The 24,592-nt window shown below is 42.7% G+C and overlaps 2 protein-coding genes across 4 annotated transcripts in view; both read right to left on the bottom strand.

The window, feature by feature from the left end:
* The window catches only part of LOC113461066 (receptor-like serine/threonine-protein kinase SD1-8), a 15,131-nt gene extending 1,518 nt beyond the window's left edge, over window positions 1-13,613 (bottom strand). The window contains exons 1-6 of one of the 3 annotated variants that reach the window (XM_039131805.3): window positions 13,264-13,613; window positions 12,303-13,176; window positions 1,844-4,342; window positions 735-860; window positions 425-633; window positions 1-206 (exon numbers count right to left, since the gene is read on the bottom strand). The exon at window positions 1-206 is cut by the window's left edge and continues 5 nt beyond it. In XM_039131805.3, coding sequence (XP_038987733.3) covers window positions 1-206; window positions 425-633; window positions 735-860; window positions 1,844-3,095 — 1,793 coding nt within the window. In that variant the 5' untranslated portion in view covers window positions 3,096-4,342; window positions 12,303-13,176; window positions 13,264-13,613. Of the gene's footprint in view, window positions 207-424; window positions 634-734; window positions 861-1,843; window positions 4,343-12,302; window positions 13,177-13,263 lie in introns of those variants that run through there. The other 2 variants (XM_088704441.2, XM_088704440.2) reach the window with 2 other exon arrangements.
* Window positions 13,614-15,427: 1,814 nt separating this feature from the next.
* On the bottom strand, window positions 15,428-20,331 carry LOC103723978 (receptor-like serine/threonine-protein kinase SD1-8). The gene is made up of 7 exons (XM_026800302.4): window positions 19,061-20,331; window positions 17,997-18,131; window positions 17,687-17,895; window positions 17,250-17,460; window positions 16,709-16,946; window positions 16,445-16,595; window positions 15,428-16,350 (listed from the first exon to the last, which is right to left on the bottom strand). Exons 1-7 carry the CDS (start codon window positions 20,310-20,312, stop codon window positions 16,054-16,056), a joined length of 2,493 nt encoding a protein of 830 aa, XP_026656103.4. The 5' UTR covers window positions 20,313-20,331; the 3' UTR covers window positions 15,428-16,053.
* Window positions 20,332-24,592: the final 4,261 nt, after the last annotated feature.

Consider the following 24,592-nt stretch of genomic DNA (forward strand, 5'->3'; position numbering starts at 1 on the left):
ATGATGGTGTCCAGACTTCTATTATGCATGTATTCATAGATTAACATCCTGTCTTCTCCTTGCATGCAACAACCAAGCAGTCTAACAAGATTTACGTGCTGAAGTTTGGCGATCAACATAACCTCATTCTTGAACTCATCTGTGCCTTGTCGTGAATGCCTTGACAACCTCTTCACAGCTATGCCCTGCCCATCTTCAAGTTCACCCTGCTCCATCACAACCAGCATTCATGGAGTCATCATCCAAGAGCATGTCAACTTCTTTAACCAGACAAATAAAAGAAAAAGATATGATGAAAACAGTGATAGTCAGCGTAGGTGCAAACTTAGCCTCACATAGAAATTGATTAAATGCTGCTGTCAGGGATTTTCACCATAAATGATAACCAAATCAAACAAATACTGCAATGAGATGCCTACATTACCTTGTAAACAGTGCCAAAGCCACCCTCACCAAGCTTATTAGAGATAGAGAAGTTGGCTGTGGCAATCACTATGGTGCTTAGTTCAAATAGGGGGAGTTCCAGTTCTTCCCCTCTATTACTTTCATCTTGTGGGTGGTGGTCTTGAGTAGAACCTAATGCAGTAAGAGCCAAATCAAATGATAACTGCCTTCGCCCACTTAACTTAATACCTGGTTTAGAAGAATTCATTGAATTGATGAGTACATGGACTTAGGAAATAGCAACTCCTTGTTCTGTTCTTTTCGAAGTAAAAATTGTAATTTATTATTACTTTTGAACATCTTATGCCAGATGTAACATCCACTTGACACCAATAGCAGCAGCCCAGATGTTACACATATGACGATAATAACTATCACTTCTTTCTCGTTCAAGTTGCCTCCAGTTGAGCCTGTGTCTGCATTACTTTAATGGAATCATGAGAAAATTTTTTACTCAGTTTAATCTATTTATAACAGTGCAATATCAAACATACCATTTTGTTGTGGTATTTAACTAGATGACTGGTGTATAATAAACACATACAGCTTAAAAAGATACTTGGTTTTATCATCTTAGGTAAGATCAAAATTCAGCTGTATTCAGATATGGAACAATGAATTCAGATTAGGACGTGATCATTGTTTGTGGGCAGAGAAATTTTATCTAGGATGTCTCTCATCGAAAGTGTTCAAGAAGGCCTGTTAGTTGTCAATTGGACTTGGTAAGGGGATCATCTTTTAGTTTATGTGAGCCAGTCAATTATCTCTGCTCTGCCACTTTGTCATTTCTCATTGAAATCTTCCCTTTCTGTATCAACCAGTCTGGATCAAGCAATCAGAAAACGTAAGCTAAAGACAAAATGGTCCATCCAGAGATGAAGTCAAAGTTCTACGGCCGCGGCCAATTTTTCTAAACATGAAGTCTGAAGTTATCTATTCTTTTTTCTTTCTTATGAGAAGAGTCTGAAGTTCTAATGCAGGACAATTAAAGAGTATGCATTTAGTTCCGAAGACAAATTAACAAATTCGGCCATGGACAAGAGAACGAAGCATGGAAAAAGATATCTAACTGGTTAGACATTAGAGTGTCCCATTTCAAACTTTCCTCTACAAGCCTCTAATATCTAAATCAAAATGAATGACCACATTTATTGTGTAGGAAAGATATTGGAGAACTGAAAAAGGAATAACCACGTTTAAATTGCACACACCCATCATAAAACCTTAGTATTGAGACAACAAAATCCATATAACCTAGAGTTAACATCTTCAGCTACAGACTCTAATTAGCATGTATCCTGAGGCAAGATTCAACATTTAATTTCCTTTTTTTTGGTAAAATATTCAACATGTACTTAGTAACAAGCAAAAACAAGTCCAAGAAAATCCAAAGACTTACTCAGTTCGGATGCTGCAAGACGGAAGTAGAGATCCTGCCCGCCATCAACAAATTGCTTAATATCTATCAGATCACTTCCCCAAATAATACAACCACTTCCTCCTTCAGTGATATTAGCACTTGCATAAGCCACACATGAACAATTATTCAAGCAGCTTTCCCGACACTGCTCAAGGCTCATGCTCTCGTTCAGAGTAGAATTTGAGGTGTCTGGCAACTTGACATGAGACAATCTTACAAACCCGTCTCCATGGCAATCCAAGCTAGTCTTCCGCACGCACCCATTATGCCCATCTCTGAGATTCCATTCTTGTGGTGACTTGGGAGTGAATCCATACATACAGTTGCAGATTGGCGAGTCGTTCGTGTTACAAATACCATAAGGACCACACACGGCATAATAATCGCATTGGTCTTTTGGTATCGACCAATAGAGGGTCCACCCTAACGTTGAATTAAACCAAACATATCGTTGGATCTTTGATTGGTTCAGCATAAACCTTGAAATGATCGAGCTGTCTACAACTTTAAACATGTAATATACTGCATGTGGATAAATGAAAAATTCAAAGGTTAAGTAGTTGTCAGAATCCATCTCAGGCTCACCACTGAATTGAATCCCATTCCAAGGCCCACTTCGATATTCTTTTGTCGATTGCTTCCATATGAAGAATTCCGGCGCTCCAAGAGGATCGAGCTTGAATGAGTAGTCCCCTGGTGAAGGGTCATCGGTGCTCTTCCATGTGGTAAGATATAGGTCGAAACCGGTTGTTAAATTCCATCCAAGTTTCATTCCTGGAAGCAAAGTATCGCATGGGTAGTTGAAACTCTGCCACAAGAAGCTATGTGAATCACTGTTACCTTCTTTCAGAACAAAATTCCCGGTATCTAAGAGCTGTGCCACTGGACTGCTTGCTTTCGATGAATTCGTCGACCACAAAACCTTGGCTGCCTGATTGTAGAGGATGAGATTTCCATCGCTGCTGATGTTTAGACTTCCAGTACCGTCGGTAAGCGGAGCTTCTCTGTTGGCAACCCAAACAACTGTATGAGTTGAGATATTCTTGTACCAAATGCCCAAGTATCTATTCTTCGAACTGCCCGGGCTGAAGAAGCCTAATTCAAAGTTCCCACCCGCTGAAACCAAAGTTTCGCCATCGCTGAGTGGTGTGCTTGGAGTGATGGTATCTCCTGCAATGGAGGGATACAAGAGGCTAGAGAGGAAAAGAAGAGAAAGTGGCCAGGTCTTCATGGCCTTCACTTGCTTGTCTTAGTGGATTTGGTATCCTTACTGCATGGTTTTATATCTACCAAAACCACGTTCGGAAGGCAAATTTGGACTCGACTTTCCAGTGGGCTGGAAGTGCACGTTTATCCTCTCGCGGTCTAAAATTTCTCATGGCTTGAAAATTCTAAAACTTACTACCCTGTCGTATCTTGTGGCTTTCTTCCTTCCTTTCTTGATTTTTTTTTTATAATTTTAGAACTCAGCAAACTTCTTGATCTGATGTTGAATTTTTTAGGTGGAGTAAATACTCTGTCTGGATGGTGATTGGCGATGCAGCAGAATTCCAGCGAGCAATCTATCTTTTGTGACATCAAGGAAGACCCTGAGTAAAGAGTTGGGATACATTTTTTTCCAAAGATGATGGAAGCTAACGAGTTTAATCCTCTTGATGATGGAAGCTAATGGGTTTAATCCTCATTAGTCACCAATTTTATTCAGAAATAAAGGAGGAGAAGAATGTACACAGAATATAAGTTACACCATATAAGAGACGAAGATAATAGAGGAATATACAAGCTTAAAGGAAATAAAAACTGCTGCTTCTAAGAAATTCCAAAGAAAAAACACTTCTTCATGGTTGTAGGCAAAAGGAGACTCAGAAGAAAAGCATCTTAGTGCACCAGAATGCGGCAAGAAAAAGGAACCATAGATGATCACAATGCTGCGAAATTCTCCATCATAGTCTTCAGCAGAGAGATGATCGAGGGCGACAGGAATAAAAAACCCAAGACATAAGAAGCCTTCTGATCATCACAGCCTATGGAGGGGCAGCAAGAGAAAAAGCAGCTGTCTGTGCAGATGGAGAAAAACTGACTCACAGCAGCCTGAATGATGTATCGAAATTAGCAGTGGAAGCAGCAACTTTGTCCCAGCCAAGAGAAGAAAAGCATCAGGATAAAGAATTCAAGGATCCTCCAGATCATAAAAGTGAATGCTGCGAACCGTCCCAGCTAGTTTGGTAAAGCCCGGGAGAGCCTTTTCACTGCACAGAATTGACCAAGCATGAAAAAGATTAATCCCTTTCCAAGCCACCAAAGCCAAGGAACAAGATTTTTTGAGGAAGATTCTGGCATTTCGCTCAGTCCAACAGCTCCAATGGATGGCTGCTAACACCATCAAAACAGCAGGTCACAAGTTTGCTGCAAAATTCCTGTTGCACCAAGATGCTGATGCATCTCTAGTTCAATAATCCACCACATGCCTTCATATGCCTGGAATGCAAAATCCTTTAGATCTGTCTACCAACCATTAAAGTAAAAAAAGACTAAGAGAAAAATACCTCTTTAAGTGAAAAAAAAGGTCAACACATTGGCTAAGATAATTTGCAAGTAGTGAAATCTCTTTTGCATGCTGATTTAGCGTACAATTTCACAAAGAAGTACAAAACCATGACTAGTGTACAATCAATGCATTATTTCCTCGTCCTAACCTCATCCTTGCAACCTTTAAGAAATCTATTTGCGTCATATGTTATTTCCCAATTTTAATTATTGGAAAATTTGCTAGACACATTATCTCCAAATAACAGCAGTTTTATATTCTTCATGATGCATCTACAAGCTTCTCTATTTTCTTCAATTGCAACCATCAGCTAGGAATTTTTCCATCCTATTTCTTATATATCTTAATGTTGCCTTTTAATAACAAGTGTCATTTATATCTTTCTTGTTCAGATACTTCACTTTGGTTTGTTGCCAAATAACCACTTCCTGAATAAAATTTCAACCTGAGCTGGTCTTTAGTTTGCATTACTCCACACTCGAGAGCACTTTGATACCATCTGATCCTACACAGTTATGTCAAAAAGTCCTTAACAATTCCCAGCAATTCAGATTACCCAATAACATAAAGGTTCCACTTCTTAAATGTAACACCCAGAAAAAAAAAAAAGAGAGGGATGGACGGGCCGGCCCGAAAAGACCGGGCCCATCCATCATTTACGATCGTGCCCTAGGCACGATCGTGGGAGAAGAAATGGGAAGAGGGGGGATGCGGCGGCGTTAGAGGAGGTGACTCGCCGGAGGAGACCGAGCGCCGGAGAGGCGACGGTTCCGAGATCCGGCCGGCCGCAGAGGAAGCCCCAAAGCCCCCTTTCCTTCGGTGAAGACCATCCACAAATCGGGAGAAGAGAGGAGGTTGATCCGAGCTTGCTCCCTTCGATTTCTCGCCGGAAAGATCGTCGGAACACCCCATCGGACCGAGGTAAGTGTGGGTCCTTCCCTTGTGCTTCCTTTGCTAGGGGTAGGGCCGTGTGAAATTGGTTTTTGGCCGGTGAAATCGCCGGAGAGGGACCCGAAACAGGGTACCCCTGTTTCGGCCTCTCTCTTCCGGATTGTGCCGCCGCCGGCCGCCGGGGTTGGCCGGGTTTCATGGCAGATGGGGTGGATCGGGACTGTGGAAGGGATTTCAGGTTCGTTGGAGATGGAGGATGGCAGATCCGAGGTCTTCTTCCTCGTGATCCCGTCCTCTCCTCCTTTTCCTCTCGTCGGTTAGCCATCGGCGGCGACGGCGACGGCGGTCGTGGGCCACAGTGGCTGCCGTCGGGTGGGGGGAGCCGAGCCACCATCACGGTGGCCTTCCATTGATGATGGAGGGGGGGGGGGGGGGAAGGGAAGTCCATCCGGCTCTTGGGGGGGGGGGGGGGGGGGGGAGAAGAAGAAATTTTTTCTCTTCTCCCTCTCTTGGCCGGCCATCATCGTTGGAGTGGTGGCCGAATTGTTGGGTTGGGGAAGGAAGAGGGCACAACCACCATAACTGCTGCCCTAGGACCAAGGAAAAACACCTATGAAGAGAGAAGGGTCTTCCTCCCTTCTCTCTCATCCACTCCCTTCCTTTGGTCCTTTCACTGAGACCGGCCACCGTCGCCGGCATGGCGGCGGCCGTGGCTGGCGACGACATAGGCCGGTGGTACAAGGTGGGAGTCGGGCCACCCCGACTGCCCCAGATCTGGAGGGATAGAGATGTTTGGGGATCTGGTGATGGACCCCATAGTAGATGTGGATCATGGTTTATAATATTTAAATATTAAATGATTTAGTTTGTGATTTATAATTGATGTTGTAGGGAAAGTGTCAGCGGTGCTAGAAGATTTTGATCGGGGGACTCAGCACCCCAGCGCGTAGGTTGTGATCCGAATCCGTATTTGAGTCAGTCCACAAATTTCTATAAGAATTCCTACAACTGAGCACCTCTATTTATGCATGTATGGAATTTATCTTTGGATATATTTTTATCAATATGTTGATATTAATTTTACGAGCTTGTATGACACATATGAGATGTGCATTTTGTTATGAAAATATTGAAATAATTAAATTGGAAAGAATTAACATATTTTTGAGAATTTATGAAAATATGTGATGTGATGGAAATGTGATTAAACATGTAAAACTAGACATGTAAAATGGGTTGGACTAACCTTGTCATGAGATAGCCTCTACGAGCTTATGCATATGATAGCTGTCACGAGCTTATGCGTGGGATAGCCTCTACGAGCTTATGCGTAGGATAGCCTCCACGGGCTTACGCGTGGGATAGCCTCTACGAGCTTATGCGTAGGATAGCCTCCACGGGCTTACGCGTGGGATAGCTGCCACGAGCTTATGCATGGGATTTGTGCAGTCTTGGACTGGGTCATGATCTTGGTTAGTCCAAAGCCAGAAGTGATTAATTCTAAAACTTGGAAATCATAGTAATATGTGAATAGATCACATAATGTGAAAAAGAATTTATGTATATGAAATGGTTATATATACTTGTTGTTTCTTGAGCTTTTGAAATGATAAAATGACATTTATTTGTTACTTTGATGATTTTATCATTATTACTGTGTGTGGCTGTTGGAATTCTTACTAGGCTGGAAAAGCTCATACTACACTTACTTCCTTTTTCAGAGGCACTGGATTTGTAGAGTCCATCGGGTGGGACGAGAAATGAGATCAGCATAGAGTCAGACTGCTAGATAGATAGAAGCAGCTTATCTTTTATTGATGGACATTTGGAAATCTTGTAATTGAACCGATTGTTTATTTGGACATGTCGGATTTATCAATTTGAATTTACTAATTAGTTGTGGATTTATTGAATTGTTGTTTATCTCAAGCCTTGCATGATCTTTAGGGCACTGCTCTAGGGCTCATGCGGCCGGTCGCATGCCGGACCCGGATGGTGGGTTCGGGGCGTGACAGATTTGGTATCAGAGCTTAAGGTTAAGGTATCCTAAGGTTTAAGTTCAGGTGAGTGTGAGTGGGAAATTATGATAGAAAAACTATCAGAGCCTTGGTTTATAGTCACTTGAGATTGTAACAGGAATGATATTATAATCTACGGTTTAAGACCACTAGGGACTGTAGCCTTAGTGGCATTAGAGTTTGACGTTTAAGATCATTAGGGATTATGACAGAAATATATCATAGCTCAAGGTTATGATCATTTGTGACATGACAATTAAATTCGGTGCTTAAGATGTAAGATCACTGGACATTGTGATAAAATGTATGCATCGGTTTGGGTTTCGATGAGTGCGGAAAGAAAGTATAAATTATCTTTGATCATGATAAAAGAGGTTTGACCAAAGATAAGTGTAGGAAGGTTAACAATGGCATACCGGTTATACCATGTTTAGATATTATTTAAATGACTTAGAAGTTCAAACTTGATATGGATTGTGATATGATCGTACTTTTGGTTTTGTTACTAATTATTAGAGTGTGATTTATATATAGATCTTCCGTATTATTGAAGTGGGCTAAGAAAGATTTTTTCGTGGTATTAGTGCAGAATGTTTTCGAGGTTAAATCTGTATGGAGATTATATTTGGAATTGACATGTTTGAATATTGTAAATCAGCATATTTCTATTAGTGGATTAAATTTTTAAGGCCATATAGTATGCAAATTGGTGAAGTATTCTAATTATTTGAATTTGTATATCTGGATTAGGCTACTGAATTTTTCTTATAATTGTTGGAGACTATTGGATGTGTTAATTTGAACTCAAGTCTAGGTTTATGATCTAACTAGAAATCTTTGTCATTGTAAAATACATTATTGAGTAGAGATTTTGATTGTGAGATGCTTATGTGAGTTATTATATGTAATATTGATCATAGACATCAAGGATTTTGGTGAAGAAGGATTTGGAGGTGGATAGAGTTAATTCCTACTCATAGTGATATTGGCTCAACAGTTCTAACCCATTGAGTTTGAAGTAAATTCTGTTGGAAGGAAAATTAATGTAGATTTTCTAATTAAATTGCTAAGGGAATACAAGAATTACCCCCTTTAAATTAAACTTAGATATTTTGGATTCTAAGAAGGTTGTGGAGATTACGTAGTGACCTTAAACTTGACTAAAGGATCGGGGGTTAGTTATGGTAAGTACACTCTATATAAATTGAGGACAAAAAGATCTAGAGATTTTGCTCTAGTTCTACTTGAAAATTTAAAATTTGGATTTTATTAGTCTCGATGTAAAGTGATACTTTGGTCAGAAATCATTTTGTGACTTTAGAGAATTTGATGAGTTAGATTAGAGTGCGTAGCGGAAGTGTAGTGGTTTGAGTTATTTTGAAATCGATTAAAAAAAAATACCTTAATCTGAAAGGTATTATTATGAAAGACTTGAGTTAGTTTTCTAGTAGAGGGGAATGTCGTTGATTCTTTGCCTACTGGAAGTAGTTGTGGGCTCTCCTATTTTTGATAATTCTAAGAAGAATTTTGGGGCATCTCAAATTTAGCGTTAACGGATTGATAGCTCTGTGATTAAGCTTGGGCCTGGAATGATTTAACATAGTTCTTCGACTCCTAGCTCTGACATTGTTAATATACCTATTTGAACAGGTTTGCGGTTTTTCTAGGAAAAAGGTTGATCATTTAATCACAGACAAAGTTTAAAAAAAAAGAAAAATGATTATAGAATATTAAGAGCATTTGATACTAAAGATTTCTCCTATTTCTATCAAGCCAATTATGATCTCTGTGTAGAATCAAGAGAAATTAATTTCTTTGGGATATAATTATGGCATTTTAATCCAAGGTTGGGAGTTTGGAATTCTTTTGAAGGAGATCAAAAGAACTTACTACGTGTGGTAAATAGAAAAAATCAAGTTTTGAGATGCTGTGATTTTCGTATGTCAAAATCTTGTGAGTAGGTACTCCAAGAGGAAGACTATTTGAGATCTCAGGGATGATATGATGGATGTATATTTTTTAAAAAGTTTGAGGCTTCAAGTAAGTTAATTTCGAGGACGAAATTTTTTTTAAGGGGGAGAGTATGTAATACCCAGAAAAAAAAAGAGAGAGGGATGGACGGGCCGGCCCGAAAAGACCGGGCCCATCCATCATTTACGATCGTGCCTTTCGGGCCGGCCCATCCATCATTTACGATCGTGCCCTAGGCATGATCGTGCGAGAAGAAACGGGAAGAGGGCGAAGGCGGCGGCGTTAGAGGAGGTGACTCGCCGGAGGAGACCGAGCGCTGGAGAGGCGACGGTTCCGAGATCCGGCCGGCCGCGGAGGAAGCCCCAAAGCCCCCTTTCCTTCGGTGAAGACCATCCACAAATCGAGAGAAGAGAGGAGGTTAATCCGAGCTCGCTCCCTTCGATTTCTCGCCGGAAAGATCGTCGGAACACCCCGTCGGACCGAGGTAAGCGTGGGTCCTTCCCTTGTGCTTCCTTTGCTAGGGGTAGGGCAGTGTGAAATTGGATTTTGGCCGGTGAAATCGCCGGAGAGGGACCCGAAACAGGGTACCCCTGTTTCGGCCTCTCTCTTCCGGATTGTGCCGCCGCCGGCCGCCGGGGTTGGCCGGGATTCATGGCAGATGGGGTGGATCGGGACTGTGGAAGGGATTTCAGGTTGGTTGGAGATGGGGGATGGCAGATCCGAGGTCTTCTTCCTCGTGATCCTGTCCTCTCCTCCTTTTCCTCTCGTCGGTTAGCCATCGGCGGCGACGGCGACGGCGGTCGTGGGCCACAGTGGCTGCCGTCGGGTGGGGAGAGCCGAGCCACCATCACGGTGGCCTTCCGTTGATGATGGAGAAGGGGGGGAAGGGAAGTCCATCCGGTTCTTGGGGGGAAGAAGAAGAAATTTCTTTTTCTCTCCCTCTCTTGGCCGGCCATCATCGCCGGAGTGGTGGCCGAGTTGTTGGGTTGGGGAAGGAAGAGGGCACAGCCACCATGGCTGCTGCCCTAGGACCAAGGAAAAACACCTGTGAAGAGAGAAGGGTCTTCCTCCCTTCTCTCTCATCCACTCCCTTCCTTTGGTCTTTTCACCGAGACCGGCCACCGTCGCCGGCATGGCGGCGGCCATAGCTGGCGACGACATAGGCCGGTGGTACAAGATGGAAGTCGGGCCACCCCGACTGCCCTAGATCTGGAGGGATAGAGATATTTAGGGATCTGGTGATGGACCCCATAGTAGATGTCGATCATGGTTTAAAATATTTAAATATTAAATGATGTAGTTTGTGATTTATAATTGATGTTGTAGGGGAAGTGTCAGCGGTGCCAGGAGATTTTGATCGGGGGACTCAGCACCCCAGCGCGTAGATTGTGATCCGGATCCGTATTTGAGTCAGTCCACAAATTTCTGTAAGAATCCCTACAATTGAGCACCTCTATTTATGCATGTATGGAATTTATCTTTGGATATATTTTTATCAGTATGTTGATATTAATTTTACGAGCTTGTATGACACATATGAGATGTGCATTTTGTTATGAAAATATTGAAATAATTAAATTGGGAAGAATTAACATATTTTTGAGAATTTATGAAAATATGTGATGTGATGGAAATGTGATTAAACATGTAAAACTAGACATGTAAAATGGGTTGGACTAACCTTGTCATGAGATAGCCTCTACGAGCTTATGCGTAGGATAGCTGTCACGAACTTATGCGTGGGATAGCCTCTACGAGCTTATGCGTAGGATAGCCTCCACGGGCTTACGCGTGGGATAGCCTCTACGAGCTTATGCGTAGGATAGCCTCCACGGGCTTACGCGTGGGATAGCTGCCACGAGCTTATGCGTGGGATTTGTGCAGTCTTGGACTGGGTCATGATCTTGGTTAGTCCAAAGCCAAAAGTGATAAATTCTAAAACTTGGGAATCATAGTAATATGTGAATAGATCACATAATGTGAAAAAGAATTTATGTATATGAAATGGTTATATATACTTGTTGTTTCTTGAGCTTTTGAAATGATGAAATGACATTTATTTGTTACGTTGATGATTTTATCATTATTACTATGTGTGGCGGTTGGGATTCTTACTGGGCTGGAAAAGCTCATACTACACTTACTTTCTTTTTCAGAGGCACTGGATTTGTAGAGTCCATCGGGTGGGACGAGAAATGAGATCAGCATGGAGTCAGACTGCTAGATAGATAGAAGCAGCTTATCTTTTATTGATGGACATTTGAAAATCTTGTAATTGAACCGATTGTTTATTTGGACATTTCGGATTTATCAATTTGAATTTATTAATTAGTTGTGGATTTATTGAATTGTTGTTTATCTTAGGCCTTGCATGATCTTTAGGGCACTACTCTAGGGCTCATGCGGCCGGTCGCATGTCGGACCCGGGTGGTGGGTTCGGGGCGTGACATTAAAGGTTCATAAAAGTCTTAGTTTCTGAGAAAATCATTAGAAGCCCAACCCTCCACACCGTAAGATTTTGCAAAGTCTTTTTTTTTTCTTTTTCCTAACAAATTCTATTGTTTTGAAGTCTAGATGGTTTAACATCCAAACAGATTCACTCTTTGCCAAGAAAATAAGGTCACAGTTAGGATTCAGAAAGTATGAGCAAGAAAAAACAGTGTAGTAAACATATATAGTCCTAATTTTAGGAACAAGGAAACAGCTTGCCCATCTAAAAAACCTGAATTCCCAGAGCTCAAAAGCTGACACAGATAGCAAGATAGATAACTGCAGTACCATAAAATTTTAAACGAGAGAGAGAGAGAGAGAAACAGAGAGAGAGCAAATTAATTTAGTATAGGTCAGCTCCCCAGCTCCAATAGAAGAACTCAAAGTTTGTACAAAAGGAGAAGAATATAGCATTTTGCAATCTTATTACATGATAAAGTTCAGCTGAATGCATGTAACATATTCTTAAAGGATTCATAATTTAAGGGAAAAAAATAATGTGCAGCATATATGGTTTTACCTGATTAAGCATCCATTTGAAGCCAACAGCAGCTGTGCATTCATTTTTAGAAGCACTACTATACCAGTTCAGATTGTAAACTTTATCTAATGTGTGCATGATAGAAGAAATATTATTCCGTCTTTCTTTGACAGAGAAGATCTCACCATTAGAGCTAACATTAACATGGCTATTCAACAAGGTCTCAAACCACCCACTTCCAGACCTCTGCATCGACAAAATTGCAAAGAACCGAACTGGTGTGCATGCACACTCATTCCTGTGGAAGCGAGAAACAAGAGAAAAAAAAAGGAGAAACCGGGGATGGAAATACTAATATCTACTGATATGGCCTAATTTAACCTATCTATCATGGGCCGATACATGACCTAGCAGGAGGCCAATTTTAGTGGAACTTTGATTTTCGGGCCGATTCAGAAAGTCAAGGGGTAATCTCCCACTTGAGCTCTAACTTTGAATGGGACAAGGACTTTTCATCTATAAAAGAGCTCAAGATCCCAAGGATGCAAGAGACATAGGTTACTCTACACTATACTCTCTTTTCTCATATTGTTCTCCATGTCTGACTTAGGCATCGGAGCGTAGCCAATCTATCCAATCTATTAAGCTTTTATCTTTTATTTTGTGTGCAGATCAACGACTCTCTACGGTAGATTGACGCTCCGTCTTCCACCACAACAGACCAATTAGGGCCCTCCTCATCTTCTTTGCTCCTCTTTCGCCTTGTATGCAGGTTGATCAGCGCTCTCTAGACCTTCATTGTCGAGCAGGATTTGGGCATCAATATCTACCTTGTTGCTTGAGGCAGTGGAAGAGCTACAACGGATCTAAGAAGGTGATCTAAAACTAGATCCGAAGAACAACATCAGATTACCTACCAAAAAAAAAAAACACAAATCAAACCAAGAGGAAAGAGGTGGAATTAGTGAATAGATATATTAATGAAGGAAAGAATGAATACCGGAAAGGAGGATTCTGTCTTTGTGCGGAGGAGACAAAAGAATGAGGTGAAAATAAGAAAGGCAAGGAACGACGATGATGCTGGGAGGAATGGGCGAGGGGGAGAAGGATTTATGGGAGCAGAAGGAGAGAGAAGGTGCTACTTGAACCCGCGGGCCGTACAGGTGCTCCCCATGGTAAAAAATGGTGCTTTGAGCCCGTCTCTTCTATTCTCCCTCGGGATCAAACCACCTTTTCCTTTGTGGCCCGATCACAGGACAGGCACAAAATGAAACGATAAACGGGGATGAGAGTAGGAGCTTTGGCTAGGTGAGAACAACCTGGCCGTGGGGCTCCGAGAGCAACAAAGACACGGGACCGTGAGACGTAATTGGCCTAGATAGGGATAATTTGTTAGCATCAAAAAAAGGTTGAAAAGGGCCGCGGTATTTTTGATTTTTTGGAACAGCACGCTAACTACGTTGGCTAATTTATGATCAGAGGATCATTTTGGAATAATTTAAAATTTTATAAAACTATTTAAAAAAATAAAATTAAGAAAATGTGTCTAAAAATTGTCCAAACTTATAGGATCACACTGTAATTTTTTTTAAAATCATTGATCCATAGTTAGTATTATGCCGTTGAAGGGCATCATGTGCGCTAGTACATAGCATCAAGCTTAAGAAAAGTTGTTTCATTTTGATGTACAATGTTAACAGAGATATTTTGGATATATGTATATATTTATGTACGCATATATGTATGCATATACCCATCTTTCCACACCCGTTCACTATCCTTTTTGGTTTCTCAAGGAATACACATGAATCCTTTAATAAGAGAAGGGCTGGTTGCCAGGATTTTAGGAGAGGGAAGCAGTGAGAACCCAAGAAAATTAAGCATTTACCACAGGTGATGGAAGCATGACAAAAAGCCTAATTTTCTTATTAATCAATGATCGCTTGGCCTAGGTCATAAGCACACCTACCATCTAAACAAGCTAGCTATGTGGATGTGATCCAGGAGGATTATCAAACTTCATGTAGAACGCTTTGACCATTATGAGTAGGGCTAGACAAGGTTCCCAAGCGAGATCTGCCATATTGGGAAGTCGAATTGCACACCAATCTTCTGGAGCCGATAAGTTGGTTACACGATACCCGATTGTGATTTTTTTTTTGAAATTAGATAACTTTTCAAGATTTACGATATGATACCAATTCTTAGAGGGTTGCGCCCCTAGCGGTCAGACATAAATTCAATTGTTTGGGCTCTGAAATAGGCCGATCAAAGCAAAAAAGCTTTTTTTAAAAAAAAAATTGACTAGACGTATCTTCTAATATAGACAAAAATTGATGGAACGACAGCAGACAAAATTAATGTAGAAGTCAAGATCCACCTTGATTATGCTTTTAGATTTTTCATATTTATTTCTACTGGCAATATCTATTTTTGGAAAGCTAGCTCTATTCGAATTAGGAAATGAAGCTATTCTGAATTGCATAAGGATGGACCTCACCATTATAAATAGAGGCAAACTATCCCAATTTTCTGATCATCAATAAAAGGAAATAGGATTTAAACCATTCTTTCTCTATTTTTTTCATTTTTTTATTTTTTTTTAGGCATTTGAATTGAATGGGTTGAGAAAATTTTCGCTCTCCTGATGGAGCGGAATGCATATAAAATTTACGGATAAAGACAAATGGGTAGAACAATTTAAAGTAAATTAGTTGCTTTGCCTAATTATAAGCTCATATAGTGAGTAATAAGCACTACTAAAAATATTTTTTTTTGTCCTATCAAAAAAAAAATATATACTTCTTTTCAAGAAGCAGGAAGCAAAATTTTTGAAGTATCCTATTTAAGATTTTTTTTAAGAAAAATCTTACTTTAGTAGTACTTTTCATCTTCAGCTCTCTACAAATTGCAATTCCATTGAAATATTTTCCTCACAGTTGCTTTCCAGAAATGCTCTTTTGAGAACTTCTTCCTCTTTTTAGCAAAAAAAAAAAGAACCTCTTCCTCCAAAAAGGCAAAAAGGGGCGCTTTGTAAATAACTGGATTGTGCTCAATAAGCTCATGGAACCTGCATGGGCATTTATTTCTAGCTTTCAAGTTAAATTCCTTTGGAGAAAATTGAAGCAGGGGATCTGATATCAACTGATGTGGAAAACTAACCATTTCTACTAGAATTTTGCAGTTGAAAAGATTGAGCATTGTCAACAGGCAGCTGCTTGTAAGTGTTCCATAATTCTATTATTCAACTCTAGGATTTCATAGACAGAATAGGATCTTTGAACCAAATAAACACAATAGAAAGCACGAGGCATATCAACATTGCTGGATCCTCTGATACTCTAATGAAGATCACCATCTGTTCAAAGATTTTATAATAATACTATCAACCTAATAGTTTTGAAAAGATGGCATAGTCTTTCTGAGGAAAATAGTGGAAACAGAGAGAAGCAAATAGGAACAATTACAGAGAGGCACCAAATGTACCAGAGATACATAGTTATCCAAGACTAGCAAGAAAGAACTTCTATGTCCTCTGTCTCTGTTTCACTTGCAGCATACTCCTTTCATGCAGTAAACTTTCATATTCCAATCAGTAAGTTGAGGAAGTAAAGTACTACTCTTAATGTAACACATTCACTTTATCTTTCAGCAGCAAAAATATACAGGCAGGAGACATCTCTTTTGAACTGTCACATAAGTGAGCGTGAGACATTAGGTAATCTTTCTTAGCCAAAGGCTACCTAGTTCCACACTGGCATTGACCTTCATCTAATGATAGGCCAGTCCTCTAACGACCTGATAACATTGTCACTGTTATTTCATTAACAGTGCAACTCGAAGACCATTCCGTATCTGTTGCACTTCTCTCGCTACAATAACCAGGCTGCTTTGGTAGTGGTAGCATTGCGCTTGCACTACCCAACATCAAAATTACAGTTGACATATGTGGTCTGTCCTCGGCTCTATCCTGAACACATAAGAGGCCCACCTGTATGCATCTAAGTACTTCATTAATGGAATAAGAGCAACCCACTGACTTATCTAGCAGCTCCAAGCTGTTGCCTTCCTTCCATAGTTTCCATGCCTGAAAGTTTTTAAATTAATATTTGAGAATACATGAGCAAGCAGATGGAAGAGACTTTGATAAAACATGAGTCCTATCATTTTTATTTACTTACATGACTAAGGAGGTTGAGGTTGGGCTCAGTACTATAAATGCCTCTGTTCTTCTTGCCACTTATGATTTCAAGGACCAAGACACCGAAACTAAAGACATCTGACTTCACTGAGAAAATACCATCCATGGCATACTCTGGAGACATATACCCACTGCATGACATCACCGGAATTATTAGAAGGAACTTTTTAAAGGAAGTTTATGATGATAAGTTTTCAGGGTCAAAATATACACAACAAAAATATTTATGAAAAATGATGCTTACTATGTTCCCACCACTCTCTTGGTATATGCATCACTCTGATCTCCTCCAAATATTCTTGCCACGCCGAAGTCTGAGATTTTGGGGTTCATGTCTTTATCTAGAAGAACGTTGCTAGCCTTGAGGTCCCTGTGGATGATTCTGAACCTAGAATCCTGATGAAGATAAAGAAGTCCACGGGCAATCCCCACAATGATATTGAAACGTTTTTGCCAAGTCAGGAGTGCACATTTAGTTTTATCTGCACATTAATCAGGCAAATTAACCATTAAATTTGGATAAAAACCTTAAAATTTTCCTTTCCAGTAGCAAAATTTCATATATATAGGTGAACTAAAGCCAACTCCATTCCATTAGACGAACAAAATTATTTTTTAGCACAATTCTATAGCCTAGTTTCCATGAATATCTAAGCGTAAATCACCCAAGTAGGAAAGCTGGAGACTATATATGCTTAGTATTTTGTAATAGTATATCAACATTGTTAACGTTTATTTAAATCCTTCAATCTGATTGAAATTCAAAATAGGTAAGAATGACGAACCGAAGATGATGGTGTCCAGACTTCTATTATGCATGTATTCATAGATTAACATCCTGTCTTCTCCGTGCATGCAACAACCAAGCAGTCTTACAAGATTTACGTGCTGAAGTTTGGCGATCAACATAACCTCATTCTTGAACTCATCAGTGCCTTGTCGTGAATGCCTTGACAACCTCTTCACAGCTATGCCCTGCCCATCTTCAAGTTCACCCTGGTCCATCACAACCAGCATTCATGGGGTCATCATCCAAGAGCATGTCAACTTCTTTAACCAGACAAAAAATAGAAAAAGATACGATGATACGTTGATAAAAATGATAGACACGGTGGGTACAAACTTAGGCTCACATAGAAATTGATTAAATGCTGACATCAGAAATTTTCACAATAGATGATAACCGAATCAAACAAATATTGCAATGAGAGGCCTACCATACCTTGTAAACAGCGCCAAAGCCACCCTCGCCAAGCTTATTAGCGATAGAGAAGTCGTCTGTGGCAATCACTATGGTACTTAGTTCGAATAGAGGGAGTTCCAGTTCTTTCCCTCTGTTACCTTCATTTTCTGGGTGGTGGTCTTGAGTAGGACCTAATGCAGTAAGAGCCAAATCAATTGACAACTGCCTTCGCCCACCTAACTTAATACCTGGTTTAGAAGAAATTCATGGAAGTGATGAGTACATGGACTTAGGAAATAGCAACTCCTTGTTCTGTTCTTTTCTGAGAAAAAAACTGGAATAAACTTACTATGTTTTCTGAACTTCTTATGCCAAATGTAACATCCACTTGACACCAACAACAGCAGCCCAGATGTTATACATATAACGATAATAACCGTCGCATGTTTTTTCTTGTTCTGGTCGCCTCCATTTGAGCTTGTGTCTGCATTACTTTGATGGAATCATGAGACAATTTTTGACTCAGTTTAATTCATTTACAATGGTGGAATGTCAAACTTACCATTTTTGCTGTAGTATTTAACTAGATGATTGGTGTATAATAAACAGATACAGCTTAAAAAACAAAGGCTTGATTTCTATCATCTTAGGAAAGACCAAAATTCAACTGCCTTCAGATACGGGAACCATGAATTCAAAGTAGGATGCGATCATCATGTGTGGGTAGAGCAATTTTATCTAGGATCTCTCATCAAGAGTATTCAGGAAGGACTTTTAGTTGTCAATTGGACTTGGAAAGGAGATCATCTTTTAGTTTATGTGCGCCGGTCAATTATCTCTGCTCTACCACTTTGTTATTTCTCATTGAAATCTTCCCTTTCTGTACCAACCAGTCTGGATAAGCAATCAGAAAACGTAAGCTAAAGTCAAAATGGTTCACGCAGAGATGAGGTCAAAGTTCTACGGCCATGGCCAATTTTTCTGAACATGAAGTCTAAAGTAATCTTTTCTTTTTTCTTTCTTATGAGAAGAGTCTGGAGTTCTCATGCAGGACAATTAAAGACTATACATCTAGTTCCGAAGGCAAATTAACAGATTCAGTATTGGACAAGAGAAACAAAGCAAGGAAAAATATATCTAACAACTAGAATTTGAAGTGTCCAATTACAAACTTTCGTCTACAAGCCCTAACATCTAAATCAAAAGGAATAACCGGCATTTATTGTTTAGGAAAGCGATTGATGAAGTGAAAAAGGAATGACCACCTTTAAATTGCGCACACTCATCATAAAACCTTACTATTCAGACAACAAAATCCATATAACCTAGAGTTAAACATCTTCAGCTACAGACTCTAATTAAGATGTGTTTAATAACAAGTTAGAGCAAGTAAAAGAAAATCTAAAGACTTACTCAGTTCAGATGCTGCAAGACGAACGTAGAGATCCTGCCCGCCATCAACAAATTGCTTAATATCTATCAGATTACTTCCCCAAATAATACAACCACTTCCTCCTCCACTGATATTAGCAGCTGCATAAGCCACACATGAACAGTTATTCAAGCAGCTTTCCCGACACTGCTCAAGGCTCATGCTCTCATTCACGGTGGAGTTTGAGGTGTCTGGCAACTTGACATCAGTGAGTTTTAGAAACCCATCTCCTTGGCAATCCAACCTTGTCTTCCGCACGCACCCATCACGCCCATCTCTGAGATTCCAGTTTTGTGGCGACTTGGGATCGAATCCATGAATACAGTTGCAGATTGGCGAGTCGTTCGAGTTACAAATGCCATAGGGGCCACACTGAGCGTAATAATCGCATTGGTCCCTTGGCATGGACCAATAGAGGCTCCACCCTAATGTTGAATTAAACCAGACGTATCGTTGAATCATCGATTGGTTCAGCATAAACCTGGAGATGATCGAGCTGTCCGCAACTTGATACATGTAATATATTTCATGCGAGTTATCGACAAATTCAAAGGTGAAGTAGCTGTCAGAGTCCATCTCAGGCTCACCACTGAATCGAATCCCGTTCCAAGGACCATTTCGATACTCTTTCGTCGATCCCTTCCATATGAAGAATTCCGGCGATCCATGAGGATCGAGCTTGAAGGAGTAGTCCCCAGGTGAAGGGTCATCGGTGCTCTTCCATGTGGTAAGATATCGGTCGAGACCAGTTGTTAAATCCAATCCAAGTTTCATTCCTGGAAGCAACGTATCGCATGGGTAGTCGAAACTCTGCCACAAGAAGCTATATGAATCACTGTTACCTTCTTTCAGAACAAAATTCCCGGTATCTAAGAGCTGTGCCACCGGACTGCTTGCTTTCGATGAATTCGTCGACCAGAAAACCTTGGCTGTCTGGTTGGAGAGGATGAGATTTCCATCGCTGCTGATGTTTAGACTTCCAGTACGGTCGGTAAGCGGAGCTTCTCTGTTGGCAACCCAAACAACTGTATGAGTTGAGATATTCTTGTACCAAATGCCCAAGTATTTATTCTTCGAATTGCCCCGGCTGAAGAAGCCTAATTCAAAGTTCCCACCTGCTGAAACCAAAGTTTCGCCATCGCTGAGCGGTGTGCTCGGGGTGATGGTATCTCCTGCAATGGAGGGAGACAAGAGGCTACAGAAGAAAAGAAGAGAAAGTGGCCAAGCCTTCATGGCTTTCACTTGCTTATTCCTGTGGTATTCCTGCGGCATGGTTTTATATCTACCATAAGCAGGTTCAGTAGGCCAGTTTTGACTCGAATTCTGATGGGCTTCTGGAAGTGCAGCTGCCTTCCTTTACTGCCTCAAGTTTCCGGTAGGTTGAAAATTCTAAAACTTTCCCGTTGCATGTATCTTGTGGGTTTCTTTCTTTGTTTGCTTTTTTGTTTTTTCTATTTTAAAACTCAGCGAACTTCTTGATCCGATGTTGAATTTTCTGTCTGGATGGAATCTACGTTTTTTGACTAGGGGAAGACGTAGAGCAAAGAGTTGACTTGCCATAAATGATTTTTTTTTCCATTCTTTCGAACGCTTGGACTTCGTCAAAACAACTTATAACGGAAGTTAAACCATCATTCTTCTTTGTACTGGAAAAAGAAAAAGTTGATCTTCCTGCCGTGCTTTTTCCTCGGCTGATATGCGGTTGATGTCTCTTCTACATAACATGAAGATTATCGTGTAACTCGTCGGCTTCCCATATTTTGTTCACTGAATTTTTTGAGTAATTAAAAATTTATGCACAGGCCTTACAATTTTTAATTTATGTACCGTGTAACCTCCCATTTTAATGAAATAATAATAATAATAATAATAATAATAATGTTCGGAACCGACGTCAGAGTAAGGCATTTCATGTCCTTTTTCTAATAAATTAACTGAAAACAACTTTTAGTCATCATTTATATAGATCAGGTCAGACATTCTATTTTAAATGTCTTGTGGATCACAAAACCTCAATTCTGTCAGACAAATTTCCACACCGTATTGGAAACATCATGAATACATTTATCGATGGACCTCCATGCCCAATTGACTTGATATGGCGACAACCTTTATGATACGTTTCATTTTTTAAGAAGTTGGGTGAGTTAATTGAGTTCCATCTCCAATGACAGGGGCATAACTATAAAACTAGTAAAAGGTTTAGTCAATATTTGAATGGGAAGAGTTATGTCGTTCCATTCACAAACAAAAATCTGGAACTAAATGCCTTTTTTCTGAGAAGGGATTGATTTGAGATTCAAGTGGAAGAAAGGAAAGCACGCGTCGGAAAAGTTATTTGAATCACCTAACATTGGGTGGTGTTGGGGGAATAAGGTTTTTCCCCCAAATGACACGAATGCCCCAAAGAAGCCGCACAATCGTCGACCCTGGAAGGCCGAAGTCGGCACCCGAACTCGGAACCTCCGACCTAAGAGAAACCCCAATGTCCGAGGCCTACTTTTGTCAGCCACCTACTACGGCTATACGTCTCCGAGGTCCGGCCAGAGACCGTACTATGACGCCCCTCCGGCATTTATGGCGCATGACCGCTGTGATCCTCCGGCACACTCCACAATAAATATGGATCTCCAGCTTACTCCACAATAAATATGGATCTCCGGCTTACTCCACAATGAATGCGGATCTCCGGCTTACTCCACAATAAATGCGGATCTCCGGCTTACTCCACAATAAATGCGGATCTCCGGCTCACTCAACAATTAATGCACGTGACTCCTGTCATCTACGGACTCCCAGCTCTCCACGGCAAATAAGCCCAGCAGGGTCTAGTCAACTGTGATAAGTCTCTGATCTCGGCCATACCTCCGACACTGATGCAATAAATTCGCCTGGTAGCGTGCTAGTTCGGGTTGTACAACGCCCTCATCGCCGACATCAGTGCAATTATTCGCCTGACCAAGCGCCGACCTGAACGACATGCCGAGCCGTACTACGGCTTCGCCCCGTTACATCGCAGGTAAACCGACCCCCGGTCTATAAAAGGGGGTTGGAAAATCGATACTGGGGACGGGCACTGTTTACCTCTACTCTACACGATTTGCCCCCTCCCTGACTTGAGCGTCGGAGGGCCGGCGCCGGAAGACCCGGCCACCGGCTCGTGTGCAGGCACCCAGACGGAGGACGCCGCCCACTGTCGGATCGTCGCCCAGCCGCGGGAATCAGCCGCTCCTTCTCGCCGATCGCCCCAGACGGAGGACGCCGCCCGTCGACGGACCACCGCCCCGCCGTGAGTAACCACCTCCCGCTCCCTCTCCTCGACCGAAGATTGCCCCCGGGTCCAATTTCCAGCAACAGTTGGCGCTAGAGGAAGGGCCCGAGTAGCAGTCATGAAGTTGAGAAGTAAGGGAGCCTCTAACGTCTCCCGGCGTCCCCCGCAAAGTCCTGGACACTCCGTCCAGAATTCCCCAACTCCAGCTGACCCAGGTCCTCAGGTCCAGCTGGAACAGTTCAATGCCCTGGTACAGCAAGTCCAGGCCCTGGCCGCCGCCGTGCAGGGCCTACGGCGCGTGGAAGCTTCATCGGCGCTTCCCCCGCAGGCCCAGGCCCCGCCGGAGTGTCTCCCCAACGGCCCGGTTCTCCCCAGTCAAAATCTGCATGGCTCCTCCAGAGCCAACAACGGAGAACGGGCTACTCCCCGTAGGGAGTTACCGAGAGAAGGTTTCGATCGGAGACCCCAACTTTCCGAGGCGGAGTCAGCCCCGGACCGCCAAGGGCCGGCGCAAACCACAACGACAATCCCACGGGTGGGGGAGCTCGACCGAAAAGTTGAGCATCTGGAGCGCCAGATTGCGGCACTCCACGGCAAGAAGGCAAGACAGGAAGGGAACTTTGAGTTCACTGCCAAGTCCCCCTTCTCCCGCCAGATCGAGGACGAGCCGGTTCCCGTGAGATTCAAAATGCCTCAGGTGGAGCCCTACAGCGGAAACACCGACCCCCTCGACCACTTGGAGAGTTATCGGGCCCTCATGGCCCTACAAGGGTCCTCGGAGGCCATACTCTGCAAAGCCTTTCCAGCGACCCTCCGAGGGACCGCTCGGCTTTGGTTTTCTGGACTGAAGCCGAACACGGTGTCCTCCTTTGAGCAGCTCGGCAGGCAGTTCGCCACCAACTTTGCTGCCAGCCGGCGCCAGCGACGGACATCAGACTCCCTCCTGGACATCAAGCAGAAGGAGGGGGAGTCCCTCAAAGAGTACCTGGACCGCTTTACCGCCGCCACATGGGAGGTCCGCGAGCTAGACCAGTCGATAGCCATGTCGGCTCTGAAAACTGGGGTTCGCTCCTACCGATTCCTCTTCTCCATCGAGAAGAGCTTCCCGGCCGACTTCACCGAAATGCTGGCCCGAGCCCGGAAGTATGCCAAGGCCGAGGAGGCAGTCGCCTCCAGGCGGGGAGCAATCGAGCCCGCCTCTAAGAAGCAGAAGAAGCGCCGCGAGGAGCGCGGCCGACAAAGGAGCCGGTCTCCCCGCAGAGAGAAAAATCTCCCCAGACTGAGGAGTCCGCCCCGTCAGCAGGGGCGACCTCAGCAGAGGACACCTCCTCGTCCGAGGTCTCCACCACGGCCCCGGACGTACCAGGCGAGGTACGAGAACTATACACCCGTCAATGCTCCCCGGGCCGAGATCCTGATGGAAATTGAGGGTCGGGACTTCTTCCGACCCCCGCCTCCTATGCGAGACACGGGATTTCCCCGAAATACCAGGAAGTATTGCCGCTTCCACCGAGACCGTGGGCACGACACGGAGGACTGCTTCCAACTCCGGGACGAGATAGAAGCGCTCATCCGACGGGGAGTACTCAACCGGTTCGTGAGGAATCGACCTGAGGAAAGAAGGCCGGCGGAGAATGTCGCACCAACCGAAAATCCAGGCGACAACAGGCCCATCGCCGGCACCATCAACATGATCGGGCGGGCCTCGGCAGGAACGGCCGCCCAGGGAACACCCCCGAAGCGCCCACGTACTGATGAAGTCATCTCGTTCTCGGACGAGGACTTAGAAGGGGTCGAGACCCCTCACGATGACGCTGTGGTCATCTCCATGATTGTAAATAGGTTTGATGTAAAGCGTGTCCTAGTTGACAATGGAAGTTCAGCCAACATTTTGTACTACTATGCCTACCAAAAAATGGGGTTGACAGGAGGACATCTCCAGAGAATCAATGCCCCGCTAGTCGGGTTTACCGGAGATGCGGTCTCGGTTGAAGGTGAGGCTAGCTTCCTTGTCACAGTTGGCCTCGCCCCCCGGGAGAGCACTGTGAGGATGGACTTCTTGGTGGTCCGTCTGCCCTCGGTCTACAACGCCATCCTTGGGCGCCCAGGGTTAAACACCCTTCGAGCCGTGGTTTCAACTCGCCATTTACTCATGCGGTTCCCCACCGGCCAAGGAGTAGGCGAGGTCCGCGGAGACCAACTGGTCGCCAAGCAATGCTACATGGCGGCCCACACAGTGAAA

Source organism: Phoenix dactylifera, chromosome 9 (genome assembly GCF_051530095.1).
Source record: "Phoenix dactylifera cultivar Ajwa chromosome 9, Ajwa_hap1_PhDact_Kaust_v1.1, whole genome shotgun sequence".
NCBI lineage: Eukaryota > Viridiplantae > Streptophyta > Magnoliopsida > Arecales > Arecaceae > Phoenix > Phoenix dactylifera.

Coding starts and splice junctions, on each gene's coding strand:
- LOC103723978 (XM_026800302.4), bottom strand. CDS start 20,312: ATGAAGGCTTGGCCACTTTCTCTTCTTTTCTTCTGTAGCCTCTTGTCT. Junction 17,896..17,996: donor TAAGAAGTTCAGAAAACATA/GTAAGTTTATTC, acceptor CTTCTAAACCAG/GTATTAAGTTAGGTGGGCGA. Junction 16,596..16,708: donor AAGAGAGTGGTGGGAACATA/GTAAGCATCATT, acceptor GATGTCATGCAG/TGGGTATATGTCTCCAGAGT.